Here is a 15,408-nt window from a genome sequence, read left to right as displayed (position 1 = left end):
AAAGATTAAATATATTACTATATAGAGAGCATTTCGAACAGCATCTGACAGACCAATTTTATTATTACTACATGTTATATTTTAGTTAAGTGATTTAAATAGATCTATATGTCATAAGTCTTACTCTGTTTAAAACTTTTTTAGACATTCAGGTTTAATGTTAGTGCTACTTGCTGAAGGAGAAATAAATAGGACTCAGTGGGCATAGAATTAACGTTTCTAATTCCGCAGAGCAAAACCTCATTAAACTGTAAGCCCATAACTTGGAATTTATGGTAATATACGAGATACCTAACTTTCTGGTGTCTGTGAAGGCAAGGCTTGCCAGACAAATACAGAAGGTTATTTCTGACTAGCATAAGGGGAAAATATTTGATAAAATCTAGGAATATTCTTTGGGCTTTCCTGGTGGCTCAGATGGTAAAGAATCAGCCTGCAATGCAGGAGACTCAGGTTCGATCCCTGGGTTGGGAAGATCGCCTGAAGAAGAGCATGGCAACCCACTCCAGTATTCTTGCCTGAAGAATTTCATGGACAGACAAGACTGGTGGGCTATATAGTTCATGGGGTTGCAAAGAGTTGGATACAACTGAGCAACTTTCACTTCACAGGAATATTCTTTAGCATATAAAAATAAAGGTGCATTCATATATAAGATACTTGGAGAGGTTATTTAAAAATGGTTCTTATTTATACATTACAGTATGTTAAGGAAGTTATAGACTTAAAAATACTATTAGTAATTAATAAGTGGGTACTGAAAGCAATAAGTGTATATTTTCTTTCAACATATATTTTTTACTTTCTTCCTACTTTTCAGTATTCCTGAAATTTTGGAACACTATTTAAAAAGATGCTAATCAACTGTTTATAATAGCCAGGACATGGAAGCAACCCAGATGCCCATCAGCAGACGAATGGATGAGGAAGCTGTGGTACATATACACCATGGAATATTACTCAGCCATTAAAAAGAATTCATTTGAATCAGTTCTAATGAGATGGATGAAACTGGAGCCCATTATGCAGAGTGAAGTAAGCCAGAAAGATAAAGACCATTACAGTATACTAACACATATATATGGACTTTAGAAAGATGGTAACGATAACCCTATATGCAAAACAGAAAAAGAGACTCAGATGTGTAGAACAGACTTGTGGACTCTGGGAGAAGGCGAGGGTGGGATGTTTCAAGAGAACAGCATTGAAACATGTATATTATCTAGGGTGAAACGGATCACCAGCCCAGGTTGGGTGCATGAGACAAGTGCTCGGGCCTGGTGCACTGGGAAGACCCAGAGGGATCGGGTGGAGAGGGAGGTGGGAGCGGGGACCGGGATGCGGAATACATGTAAATCCATGGCTAATTCATTTCAATGTATGACAAAAACTACTGTAATGATGTAAAGTAATTAGCCTAAAAAAAAAAATTAAATTAAAAAAAAAAAACAAAACAAAAAAAAATAAACTGATTTAGCCCTTAAATAAAAATAAAATAAAATAAAAAGATGCTAATCAATATTCAAAGCTAATGTATTCATTATTCATTTTTAAAAATAATAATGAACACTTAGGTTTAATCATTCTGGCAAAGCAGGTACCCAGGTTTCATGAGAACCTCATCCATGATCATCATCTCCGAGGCTGCAGCAGCAGCAGGAAGTCAGGAAAGGTGTTCTGGCACTTGAGGACATATCCTGTATGTATTTCTCACAGGATAAAGGCTATGGTATGGAATATCACCTCTGCCTTCCCTCAACTGAACTGTACAAGACTCTGGGGAAGAAATCAGGGTGGCAGAGGGAAATACTGGCTCATCTTGTATACCACAAGCATGTAATCTATTCAAAAACTTTAAAACCTCTTAAGGTTTTAATACAATCGACCAGTCCTTCTTTATTAGAATATTCTCCTTCCTTGGCTTTGATCACATCACTGTGGTTTTCCTCTTGCCTTTGAGGCCATTTCTAATTTCACCCTTCTGAAGGGCTGTAAATTGTCAATTTCCAGAAGATTCCTTTCTTACTCTGTACATCCTCCTTGCATAAGTTGTCATAAACTCTCATGATTTAAGTGGGAGGATGATCCGTAGGATCATCAAATAATGACTTATTCATTAAAACATATGAATTAGGTTTCTTCTATAGCCCTTGGCCAAGTGTTATTCACTCAGTCTTGTCCGACTCTTTGTGATCCCATGGACTGTAGTCCACTAGGATCCTAGTACTTAGGAAAGCAGGCATGATTCTGTTTTTCTGAACTTTCATTTCACACAGGAAGACAGAATTACAATAGGCAAAATAAAATATGTTAGATAGTAATATGTCCTAAACAGAAAAATTCAGACAGAAAGGGAAGTAAAGTGTCAGTTTGCAATACAGAAAGTTTGTATTGGCTCCACATCAGTGCTGAGTTCTGAGCCTCAGGTCCATATAACAAAATGTCCAGTGCACCCTAGCTGGCTAGTTGGGACCTTATATTCATTGTGACTCAAATTGAATGTATCATTCCCATCAACTTTCTTCTACCGCCACCACTGAGTTGCTCAAACCAGAATGTAGGAGTCATTCTTGAACTTCTTTCCCTCTTTCCCCCAGCCCATGCATCACAAAGGTAACCATTTCTCCCACACAACTCTAGCCACTTCTCTCCAGCTTCACTGTCGCTATCCTAATTCAGTCCAACATCACCTCTCACCGGGATTCTTGCAATAAGAGAGCCCCTGTAGCCACCAACACCTTCCTCCAGTGTGATTAAAACTCATCTTGTCACTCCTCTGGCCTGTGCTCAGTTGCTCAGTCATGCCCGGCTCTTTCAGGCCTCAAGGACTGTAGCCCACCAGGCTCCTCTGTCCATGGGGATTCTCCAGACAAGAATACTGGGGTCGGTTGCCATGCTCTCCTCCAGGGGATCTTTCCAACCCAGGCATCGAATCCCAGTCTCTCGCATTGCAGGCGGATTCTTTAACTGTCACTCCTCTACTTCAACAGATTAATGGAACCAAATTGCTTCTGCCCAGCTTCCCACCATATCATTCTTGGAGACACGCTTACCCTTGTACCCTAGTCTTTGTTCTTCCTTCCATCCTCTCTTGGCCCTGGATATTTTTGCATACTATATCTTCTTCCTAGAATGTTCTTTCCCTGACTCTTCATCAGGCTAACTCATCTTTCAAATCTCACATTGAAACATCCCTTCATTAGGCAAGTCTTACCCAAACCCTCAAGCTGAGTTATTTGCACTAATTATGGATCCCTGATATCCTACCTTCTTTGCAATATGTTGTACGTGTGTTATTCTATTCTTCTGTCTCCACACTTCAAAAGCTACAAAAGGTTAAGAACAATGGCTGCCTTTTCAACACATTATCCCCCAGTGCTTACCAAATAATGTTTGCCGTAGAGTAAATGTTCAGTGAGTAGGGCATGGAACTCTCAGTCCCAGGGTCATGGGTTTGAGGCACAAGCTGGGTGCAGTTATTGCCTCCCTGATGGCTTAGATGGTACAGAATGTGTCTGCAATACGGGAGACCCACGTTCGATCCCTGGGTCAGGAAGATCCCCTGAAGAAGAGAATGGCAACCCACTCTAGTATTCTTGCCTGGAGATTCTCATGGACAGAGGAGCCTGGTGGGCTACAGCCCATGGGTTTGCAAAGAGTCAGACACAAATGAGCAACTACCGCAAATATCTAATACGTATTTACTGACCAAATGAATAAATATTATAGCAAAGATAAATACTAGATGATTAGTGACTGTTATCACTTGGCATTTATATGCTTCATACGCAAGAGATGATTCTGAATCATGATCTCTTCAGAGTACTTACACATCATCTTCCCTTTATACATTTGGGATCATGGAGGATGCTCTCCAGCAACTGACACATTTCCAGAATCCAGTAACGCCTTCCCTTGCACATTACTGTTCCAATTTTCACATTCCTAGGCAGAGTTATCAGCCAAATCTTCCAGAGAGATGTCCTAGTGTTGATTCTGCTATAAAATAGAGACCCACTTTAGACATAAATTGATCTTGGATTTTGTAACCAGTAAGAATACCTGTTTGCATTAGTTACAGTTTTATTAAGAAATAACACTGAGATGGTACCACAAGAGGAAAGTAACTATGACTTTGTCTTTTCTCCTTTTGATTGCTGCTTGGGTCTTTAATACATTTTCTTCTTATCCTTATCTTTTTGATAATTCCCTTGAAGTATCTGATCCTCTCTTCTCAAACTAATCTATGCTTTCTCAGGAGAATTACACTAAATTTATGTCCACTTGGTCTTTATAGACTAATGCCATTAAACCTTGTTTGCTTTCCTTCCCATTCATTATGCCTTATTCATTAAAAATTGCTAATATTTATTCATCATGTACCAAATGCTACATATATATTTATACCATTCTACAACAAAGAAAGTATTGTATTTAATTTTTACAGAAAAGGAAACTAACAGAAAGGTTAAGTGACCTGTCCAAACCCCAAAGATACTAAGTATTTGAACTGGGATTTGAGCCCAAAAGTCTGTGCTATTGTCTTACTCGCTGAGATGCAATTTTCTTTTAATTATTTGCCCTCCTTTCCCTTGATTTTCTGTATATATTAGGTCTTCAATAAATACTGTTTAACGTTTCACTAGGCCATTATTATTATTATTGGAACATGAATGGTAGTATTCCTGATTTTGTTCTGTTTGTTCTTTCAACTGAAATTGAACTGAGCCTAAATAAAGACAAGCTGCTAGTGCAGCAAATGCAATATGGATAACTAATAGTAAGGAGGAAAATCCTGTTTCGAGGTGTTTTCAAGAGGAAGTAAAGCTTTCCAGGGCTTCACCAGCTGGTGAGGTCAAACTGTTTTGGGAATCCTCTGGTATATAATGTTATTAATAATCATTTAAACTACCCCCCCCCCCCCCAAAAGAGTGAGCCTGTCTAAAACATTTCCATTGTGTGTGTAAGACAAGGGATAGAGAGAAATCGGCAGTTTTCCTGGGCCATTGGTCTGTATTTTGATTCCTCTAATAACTCTCTACCCAAGTAATTACAGACAGGAGACTTAGAGATTCATTTCCTCTGTGTCTATCTCTCTGTCTCTCTCTCATGCTGTGTCTCTGGAGGGACTCCTAGGAGCCGGGTAGCCCGCCATGCTGTAGCTCTGTGAAGCTGCAGTGTTTAAGGGGTTGTTTTACCGTCTCAAATGCAAACTCCATGTGCGGGTGAGGGCAAACGCTCCTCCCGCCCCGGGCCGCTCGCCTTCTGTCCTCGCGGAGCTGTTGGATTCCCGCCTCCACACTTCCCCTGGAGTCATTCCCAGGCCGTCCCAGGATAACCCCTGACCTAGGCTGGGGAGGAGGAAGGCTGTCAAAAGGTAAAATAGGTCGAGTGCCGCTGGGGCCCGGGCCTTGAGAGACCCCGCGCGGCGGCCGGCGCCCCCTCTTCTCCGCCGACGCGGGGTGGGGGCCGGCCTGGTACGGTGTGCTTGCCCGCGCCTCCGGAGGCCGCCGGGGCTCGGCGGGCGCGGGAGCTGCGCCGCAAGAGGAGCCCGCGGCCGGCAAGGTCGCCACGTGAGAGTGGAGACTGTTTGGTCTAATGGTTAGGGCTTTTGAGTCCAGGTTTGGTTTCATCTCTGGTCACCTGGGTGACCTTGGGCAAGTTCCTCAGCTTGAGCCCACCAGCTTCTAAATCCAAGATGTGGGGAGAGTGGGGTGCTAGCTAAGTGCACCTGGGCGTGCAAGAATGAACTAAACGAAGCACTCCTGGCACACAGTAGGCGTTCAGTTACTGGCTAAACTGAATAGGAGGTCGAGGAGTTACAAATTCCCGCTCTGGGGTTCCAAACACAAGTTCGAGCTCCGACTTTTCTCGTTCTTCACAAAGGAGGGGTGGTGGGAGGGTAGCAGGAGTCCCTGCCCTCCCCTGCCAGCACCCCCAACTACCAATAGACCTCGGAGAACCCGGAGAGTCCGTCCCGGGGCGCCTTCAGACGGCCCCGCTGCCGGAGCCTCGTAGCGTCCCCCGGCGCCCGCGGGGCGTCTCTTTCTCTCGAGCGGAGGGAAGATTTCTTCCGTGTTATCTCCCTCCCTCTCGAGCCCCCGAGCTCGCTCGCCGCTGCCTCTGTGTCCCGGCGGCCGCGGAAAGCCGGGTCAAGCCTCCGGCGGGAGGGAAGAGTCAGCCCCGGGGTGTGCTAGCCCCTCCTGGCCCCGAGCAGGGGAGCGAGGAAGAAGTGGCGTGGAGCCAGCGGAAGGTGCGGAGGTGCCCCTTCCTCATTTAGCCTGCCTTCTGGGCTCCGCTCGGGGATTTCAGGTTCCGAGGCGCCGCCAGGTGTCGGTCCTCACCACCCTCCCTCCCTGGCCGTGGCCCAGGGGCCTACAGTGGAGGGGACGGGGTGGGGGGCACCAGCGCCGCGCGGCGGGAGTGGGCGGCGAGCGCAGGCCAGCGAGGTAAGGAGGGGCGCGCGGCCAGCGAGGTAAGGAGGGGCGCGCGGCGGGCGGGCCGGGAGCCGCACGTGCGCGCGCCAGTGCGCGTGCTCCGAGGGGGCGTGGGCGGCCCGCCGGAGCCTCCCGTCCCCCTAGCATCCCTAAGTCCCCACGTCCCATTATCCCCGCTCCTCCAAACCCCACCCTCCCTGCTAATAATTTCCCAGTGCAGAAGCAGAGACAGACCTGGAGAGACTGCGCTTTCTACTCCCCTCTCACCCCCGGCCCCCGCCCTTCCTGCTATAAATAATCTGGACTGGCGGGTCAGGCACGTCACTCGGCAAGAAACCTGGACCCCGAGATTTTCTTCTCTGGGAATGGGGGGCAAAGGGTGAGGAGGAGAAGGAGACAGAAATTGCTCGTGAGTAGTGAAGAAAAGCTTGCTCCTTGACTCCTAGAAAAGACCAGGCATCATTTTCTTCTTCTCTTTTAAAAATATATATATATTTCGTGTCTTATTCTCCACTCTACGTACCCCCTCCACTCCCGGCCCCAAATCCAACCCATTGCTCAACACGCCTCCCATCGGCTTCTTCCCTCCCTCCCCCTTCTACTCCCGCTCCCACCATTCCGGTTCCTCCCTCCCCCCCCCCCCCCCTCCGCCACACAACCCCCACTTTCAGCACCCATCTCGCTCCAGGCAGAGGATGCTCAGTGCCTTGGGAATAAAGTTCAGATTCCTTTCCCCGCCGTTTGCTAAGACCAGAAGTCAACTCCCAGGCACTCATTTTCCCCTAGCACTACACACCTGCTCTCCTTTAAATTCCTCATCTGGTTCTGTCTATTTAAGAGGAAACACACAGACACACAGACACATACACACACACACACACCCCAATCCCCACAACCCGCGAGGTGCGAAACCGCCTCCTGCCACTACCAAAACTTACCAGACGCTCTAGTTGTTTTTATCTTAACAAAAGGACAACAAAGATTTTTACCGTGGGTCCTCCCGTAGGGTGATTTTTCTATATTATCCAAATACGTATATATTGTACATATATATTTATATATGTGTGTGTGTGTTCCCTTTTTTTCCCTTTAATTTTTTTTCCCCTTTAACAAGAAAAATCTTCTCGGTCCCAGGCAGCGGCTGTCCCTTTGATGTTTTGGTACGCCGTGCGCATGCGCCTCACATTAGAATTACTGCACTGGGCAGACTAAGTTGGATCTCCTCTCTTCAGCGAAACCCTCAACCATCCAAAACTAAAGGGATGTGGAGAGTCCGGAAAAAGGACTACTTTGGGATTTGGTCATTCCCCTTAATAATCGCCGCCGTCTGTGCGCAGAGGTAAGTGTGCCTAGCGTTTCTCTTTTTCCTTTTTCACTTTGAAGGGCTCTGCATACCTCTGTGAGCAAGGATCTGTAGTGAGGATCAGATAGCTACTGAAGCGCCGAGTCTGCCGTTTTATTGATGCCTGTTTATTGTCTTTTCTTTCTTTAGTGTCAATGACCCTAGTAATATGTCGCTGGTTAAAGAGACGGTGGATAGACTCCTGAAAGGTTATGATATTCGACTGAGACCAGATTTTGGAGGTAATGGGGTTGCCTTGGTAATAAGAAACAGCCCAGCAGCTATTGCCTAAGCTGTCTTTTGAGCTTTGTGCGCTGTCTTTCCTCTCCCTTACTGTGGGTTGCATGTGGTGTATTGACTGAGTCTCTGTGTTACCATATTGAGAAACTGATCCAAACTTAAGCCTGTGTGTTACTCTCCAGCACTAAGGTGGTCTTTCAGAGATACCTTCTTAGCCTATACTGGAGACTGCTGTCTTCCAGCTTTCTCTGTTTAAATTCTTTGCTTCACTGTCTTTGTTTTGCTGCGATACAAACCTCTTAAGTTTAATTAATGTTGTGCCAGTGAACCTGGCTTCCTGAAGGCCACCGGGAACGTTTTTGAGGACAAGATATGCAGACAATTGGTTGAGAAGTGGCATTAACCCCCTGTGCCCGCCTCCTTTGGAGGAGTTCAGGCCATGGTTTAAATTGGCTACTTTCTGGATATTATCCAGTCCTGGAAGCCTCACTGCGGGGGACAGCTGGGATGGGGCCAAAGGGGACCTGTGGGGCTTGGAGGACAGGGAGGGTAGGGGGAGAAGGGCCAGAGATCTCTTCTTGCTTCAACCTTAGATACAATGATATGTCCATTTAATTTTACTCCAGACTCTAACAAATCTCAAAGAGTTAAAACCTGCACTGAAGCGGGTAGGGGGTGGGAAGAATAAGAAGGGGGTTTCAGTGGTTTATACAACATTTCCCTTGAGCTAGTCCAGCCCAGCCGGATTCAGGTGCTTTTGTGGGTTGTGTGTATTCTTATGCTGAGACATCTGCATATGTAGAAGAGCTGGAATCCCTCACCCATCGGGGCACGTGCATGCCTGTTTAATAGTGCATTTCTCAGAGAACTACCTGCCACCCTTTTCTTAAATGAAAGGAGCAGAGATTTGAAGAATTTGAGGGTTAGCAGTGGGGAGGGATTTGGGGAGGACTGTCCCGTGCCCACGCCTGGGGACTACTCTTGCTCAGAATGCACGAAGTTCTGAGAAATCACGTGGCCGATCCTTTTGGTTTTCAGGTCCCCCTGTGGCAGTGGGAATGAACATTGACATTGCCAGCATCGACATGGTTTCTGAAGTCAATATGGTGAGTATTAAGGTTTATAGCTGTGTCTTCACAGACCTTCATTTGGGGACAGGAAGGAGAAAGGATCCAGCCAGTGGGGGTGGGGTGTGCATTGAGTATGTGTATGAAGTGCGGTGAAGGCACTGTTTTTGAGATTTCAGAGCTGGCTGTTTCTGGTCCTTAAGGGATTTTCCAATCTGATTTGAGATCGTGGGACCTGGCAAAGAGGGTGTAAAATGCATCACATACTCACCTGCAAAACATAGCCACATGCAAGAGAACCCCTGAAGAAGTCATATTTCCTAAGGTTCAGTGAAAAATCTGCTTCATCAAGTGATTTTTCTGAGTTTGGGGTATGCTCAGAGAAAGAGGGAAGAGGGGAGAAACAGGGAGGTGCTTGATTTGACATTTCACCGAGAATGTAACCTGGGAACTAAACTATAGCAGAGAGGCTTAAAAAATGACCCTCAGGTGCTGATAACCACTTGTTGCTTTGGGAGATGCTGTCTTTACAGCTGATGGCAAGCCCCATTCCCTGCCAGTTGCTTACCTGGTCCTTTAACCCTTCTTGCACAGCAAAATAGAAAAAATAAAAATAAAAATTGACCAGCTGGTTTTCAAAACTCACGCTCAGACCCATGTATCATCTCTGGTCACTTCTGCAATGGTATTCAAAGCGTGTGTGACTTATGGACAGCAGCACTCCTTACTTGCTTCCTCCCTGGACTTGGGGCAAGTGCTAAGAGAAAAACCCTCTTCCCCTTTGGGGAGCCCTTGGGGGGAGGGGAGGGTTTGCTTCATGCAGGAGCGCCCCCTGCTGCCCATGTTGGGGCACTGCAGACAAGACAATGTCAAGTGGCCCAGATACCCCTGTTTACTTAGGCCTTTTCTCCAGAGACTTTTCTACTCTGTGTTTTTGACGTGTTGGTCTTTGGGAAAGTCTCTCTAGAGTGGCCACATTTGAATGTAAGATGCCAGTGTTACTTTAGTCCTGATAGCATACAGCACATTTCAGAAGAATGTGCTGTAGTGTAGTTCTGCCTGAAAATGGGGTGTATTATTAAAGAAGAGGGTCTAGTGTGTGATATTTTAAGCAGAACAGTTCTAAGCCAGCCATCAGGACTCGACAGTTGGGGCACTTATTAGTTCACTCAAGAGAGCCAAATATTGGGTAGTGGATATGTTTTCAACATAATATAAATGTTCATCACTCCAGAAGTCAAATTATAGAGGAAGCCCAAATAACCAGCCCAACCTTCTACAATGTCCAAAGTTCAGTGGAAATCCTGAGCTATCACAAGCTTATGAAACATCTGTCATTACTTCAGAGAATATGCAGCTCTTTCAGTGATGTTCGTAACAACATTTATCTTGTTATATTTTGATTATTGGTAAAGTTTTTTTATGATAACAGGATATAAACACAGACTGCAGATACTGTTGGATGATTAGAAGCACAGACTTCCCACACATTATAAGAATCTGCTGAGTAGGTATAGAACATATCTTGGGAAACTATTTAACTCCTCATATATACAAATACTCACTTTTGGGAGATTTTAGAGGTCTTTTATCAGTTTATATTTTGAATTTTACCATAAAATATCAATGTCCTATTATGGATACCTGCTAAATCCTAGGTAATCAAATCGAAATTGTGTGGCTGAAAAGAGATAATGGAAACCAAGTGTAGTTCTATGTGTCCTGTCTTTTGAATTTTTATTTATTTATGCTCTTTTCCCCCACATTTTAATTTGTCACCTTCCTCTTCAGAACATTAGAAAAGTGGGACTTTATGGGAAAATTAAGAAATATTTAAGAATCTAAAAAATTAAGAATCTAAAGAAACAATGATGTAGTTGTTAGAAGTTGCTGCAGTAGAACTTGGATGTATAAGTTAGCTAAGTACTTAGACCTGTTATATTCCCAAATGGCTTAAAAACAGTAGCATTTTTTTAAGTTTTTTTTTTCATTTTTCACCAGCATGTAGCATTTGGGAGAGGTATCAGAACTGGACATGATGCCAAGACTTGCTAGTCAAAATACAGACCCAGCTAAGGCACGGTGTCATCTCTTAAAGCTATTTACTGTTGCATCAAAGTCATGGGATGTTGAAAGTGCAAAAACAAATGTCAGGTTGTAAATAGGCCAGTACTGCAGCATTAATGATTAGAACCAAGTGTTAAAAATTCCATGCTAGATTCCTTTCTTAGCCTACTGCTAATACACGTGGACTTGTCCAGACCCAGTTTTACTTGCTAAAAATTAACATTTTATGATTAACAGTCATAATGACTTTAAATTAATCCTTCAAAGAAAAATTTTGTCACATTGGATATTATTTTTTAAGTATGGTTATTTGATTTGAAGCAACAGATGGGAAATTTCATCCCTAATGTCTGCATAAAAGAAGATGTTTATGGCATACTGCCCACTGTATACAAGTCTAAAAGGGATAGTATCTTTTGAATGGATTCAGCTTTGAAAGAATGGTTGATTATTTAAGTGAAACCTCAAAATTGATTAACACACATGTTTCTGCCTCATTGTCCTTTATGGCCTGCAACCTCTGGTACTCGTAACTCTCTTTGATTATAGCGAATCTTCCTTTGAAGAATGGTTGGTACCCAAATTACCTCATTTGTATTGAAAGGAAAAACAGCCCTTGTCAATGGTGTTCCTAGTAGAAGACAATGATAGAAAGACCTGAATACAGGTTTTGCTTCTGCTGATCAGTCAACCTGAGGGAATTGACAGCTCGATGGAGCTTGATTACTTCACCTGTTAAAAAGGAATAATAGTCCCATTTTAAGTATTTCAGGTGACTACCAGAATTGACACAATGGTGCAAGTGAAAGTATTGGTGTTCCATGAACATAGCTTATGTAGGAAACAGGGGAGACCCAGTATCCGTCCCAGCGTCTGCCCTAAGTGTACTTGGGTCAATACTTTATATTATTAATATATTAATGATTTATATTAATAGTTTATATAAATTAATCATTTATATATGGTCTCAGTTTCCATATATTGGAAATGGATGTGTCAAATTAACGTATAAGTCAAAATTACATGTGTCTCTGCTTTGGTTTATTATAATAGCTCTATAGGGTACAAAGAAATTTCAGGACTTGAAACCCAGCATAAATATAGAAAAATGCGGAATTCCTAAATGAAATGCAGTTGTGAGTTCTTGGGTGATCATGGTCTGTTACTCAGCCCTGTGACTCAGGTGACTGTTGACCCAATGGAAGGACTTTGGAAGAGAACATGATCTCAATTAGAATGTTCCTGAGCAGAAAGCTTGGCTTTAGCTTGAAACATTTTTAGATGTCTTGGTTAAATTGGCAGGAATCTTTTTGTTAAGATTCTTTGATGAAAATGCGTTTTAACATCCAAAATTGGCTCTGAAGGATTATGGACTGAAATAGCTTTCTCTTCATTTAAAGCAGATTCTTCTCCATCTTGAAACAACACATTTGCCAACCGAAGAGTGAAGCAATATTTCACTTTTGAGGAAAGAATTCTAGTAAACACATATACAAATTACCTTTTTATGGAATGGTGAATGGCAAAAAGTGCTGCCTTTTTTTTTAAAACAGATGTTTTCTTGCATCACCAGCTGCACAGTTTAAAATTCAGTTCGACACAAATTCTTATTTAGCAGCTACTATGATCTATCCATGTGTTGGGCCTTAAGGACAGAGTAGTGAACATGAATGACTTGTTCCCTGACCTCATAAAACTTAATATCTGGTGTTCACTATTGTTAATTCTACTGCAGGCTCCTGTTGCACTTAGGTTTAACATAAGGATTTTCTCTAAAAATTTTTATGAGTAGCCAGTTAAGTACTTAGTGGTGTGTATTTCCCATGCATTTCTTTATCCCATGTTGATTTCACCATTCACTTGGTATTTGATATTTGAAATTGCCTAATATGTTACAAACATCTTCTGGTGTCTTAATTTGTGTGTATAAAATACATGTAGCCAAGGTTATGGGCTTGCCTGGTGGCTCTGTGGTAAAGAATCTGCCTGCCAATGTAGGAGATGCGGGTTCCATCTCTGGATCAGGAAGATCCTCTGGAGGAGGACATGGCAACCCACTCCAGTATTCTTGCCTGGAGAACCCCATGGACAGAGGGACCTGGCAGGCAGTCCATGGGGTCGCAAAAGAGTTGGACATGACCTAACAACTAAAACAACATGCTGAGGTTGTGTTATCTCCATGTGGTTTTGCTCTCTATCCAGTGATTGGTTGGTTGGTTGACGCAGTGAATGCCACAGATATTGGGTGAACTATTTGTTTTTAGAAGAGTAAATCATTATTATTCACTAGACACAGTATCATATATGTGGAGAGAAAGAGCATAGAATTATAGTCATTAAATTCAAGGCACTGTTTAAATTACTATTTGATCAAGAAATGTGAAAGGAATTGTGAAAGAAATGTGAAAAGAATGTAGGATCATTGAGTTCTTTGAAAGCAGAAATACACATATTAGGAATATAGAATTCTGAGGTATCACATAGAAATTACTAGGTAAAAATGGGGTTTAGAAGTCTGTGGAAAATGTTCCAAGCAGAAAGATTGTCATATAGGAGAAAAAACTGGAAAAATAAATGGGATTAAGGATTTGCAAGTAGCTTTAAATGCTTGATTTGGGAGTGGGGGTAAGGAGGTGATAAGAGTTGGTATTGAGATCATAAGTGGTGGTCAAGTTATAAAGATAATTTTTGTAGCTTGCAGAAGGGTTTATATTTTGTTCTAAAGGCCAAAGGGACCCATGAAGGGATGTCACTGTGAGAATTGCTTGAACAGATTCTTAGTTAAGGAAGAAGCTTTTTAAGTGTGGAAGGTGGAGCAAGACCTAAGGTTGGGATATGAGATGAAAATCACTACAAAAATCCAGAAAGAATAGATGAATGGAGACAGGGACATAAAAGAGAAGATACAAAATTAGAGCATTTATGAGGCAGAAGTGACAGGACTTGGTGAAAATCCTAAGATTCTGATGGGATCATTTATTGATATGGGGAGAGAGCAGCCAGGTTGCAGGTGGGATAGGCGATGAGGTGTGTGGGCAGACGAGTTCAATTTGAGAAATTCTGACTTTTCCCCACACATGGAATATCCAAATGGAGATTGGAAAATACAGGTCTAGAGCTTAGCGAGACATCATTACTATCAACATGAACTTGGACATTGTCAACATGTAAGTGGTAGTTATAGCTGTGTAAATGGATACAATTCTAAAGGGAAAGTGAGATAACTATTAAGAATGGAGATCACTATATGGTGAGCACTATAATTTAAGCAGTGGAATGCTGAAAAGGAGCCCATAAAGATTAATAAACAGCTAAGCAGCAGCCAGAGGGTTAGTTGGAGGACCTGCAGATAATCTCTTCAAAGCTGAGGCACAAGAGAGTTTAAAAAGGAACTGGTCATCTGTGTCACATGCCACCGTGATCAGCTGAAGTAAGTTCTAAGACTTGTCTCCCTGACATAGTAATAGGAGCATGCTGGTAAACAAATCTAGAGGAGTTTCAGTGGGTGAAGACTACACCTTTGAAAAGTATGGATCTGAAGCTGAGTGAGGAGAGGGCAATGCTAAAAAAAGTCATTTGTAGGAGGAGTAGGCCTAGAAGGAAGTAGGTTGCAGATATAAAACGGGAGGTTGTTGGTGGTGGAATGAGAAGTAAGGTGAAGGAGGTGTGAATGCTCACTGACCAGGCTTCATTCTGAGTAAATTATGTCTTGACTCTCCTGCCCAGTTTTAGCAAGCTGTTGTGGGTTTTTTTTTTTTTTTTTTTTTTTTTTGCCTTCTCCTGCTTAACCTTCTCTCCCCTTCTCCTCTTCCTCCTGTGGAGTACCCAACATTTTCTAGCATCACAACACTAACATAAGAAAACAATCACAGTTATTACTCACTGAGTCTTTAACTTGTGCAGGTATCCTCCTGGTATATGTTGCCTCATCCAGTCCTATAAAAACAGTGGTATGGCAACTGTCCACCTTTTTGTAAAACAGGATCTTGAGGCCCGGAGAGATTAAGTGACTTATTCAAGGGCACCCAGCTAGCATATAATTGACTTTATCATCCCTCAATCTTAGCCCTCTGACTGTACTGCACTTTTAGATGTAGCAAGGTATCATTTAAAAAAAATATATATATATATGTATCCATATATATATATATATATATATATATATTTTCATTCCTCATGGACTCTGTTTTGTTGTAGTTATTTGTTTTTATTCCTTTTTTTTTTCTTGGAAGCAGTGGTTGGGTCAGATAAACTA

General features: G+C 42.8%; 1 protein-coding gene across 4 annotated transcripts in view; it reads left to right on the top strand.

Moving 5' to 3' along the window:
• Positions 1 to 6,047: 6,047 nt before the first annotated feature.
• GABRB2 (gamma-aminobutyric acid type A receptor subunit beta2) overlaps positions 6,048 to 15,408 on the top strand; it is a 267,825-nt gene continuing 258,464 nt past the window's right edge. Inside the window, exons 1-4 of one of the 4 annotated variants that reach the window (XM_070465737.1) lie at positions 6,048 to 6,253; positions 7,572 to 7,776; positions 7,930 to 8,021; positions 9,058 to 9,125. In XM_070465737.1, the coding sequence (XP_070321838.1) occupies positions 7,700 to 7,776; positions 7,930 to 8,021; positions 9,058 to 9,125 (237 nt within the window). In that variant the 5' untranslated portion in view covers positions 6,048 to 6,253; positions 7,572 to 7,699. Of the gene's footprint in view, positions 6,254 to 6,285; positions 6,450 to 6,585; positions 6,847 to 7,571; positions 7,777 to 7,929; positions 8,022 to 9,057; positions 9,126 to 15,408 lie in introns of those variants that run through there. The other 3 variants (XM_070465736.1, XM_020903345.2, XM_070465738.1) reach the window with 3 other exon arrangements.

This window comes from Odocoileus virginianus, chromosome 3 (genome assembly GCF_023699985.2).
Source record: "Odocoileus virginianus isolate 20LAN1187 ecotype Illinois chromosome 3, Ovbor_1.2, whole genome shotgun sequence".
NCBI classification, from domain to species: Eukaryota; Metazoa; Chordata; class Mammalia; order Artiodactyla; family Cervidae; genus Odocoileus; species Odocoileus virginianus.
This window is presented reverse-complemented; position numbering and strand designations above follow the sequence as displayed.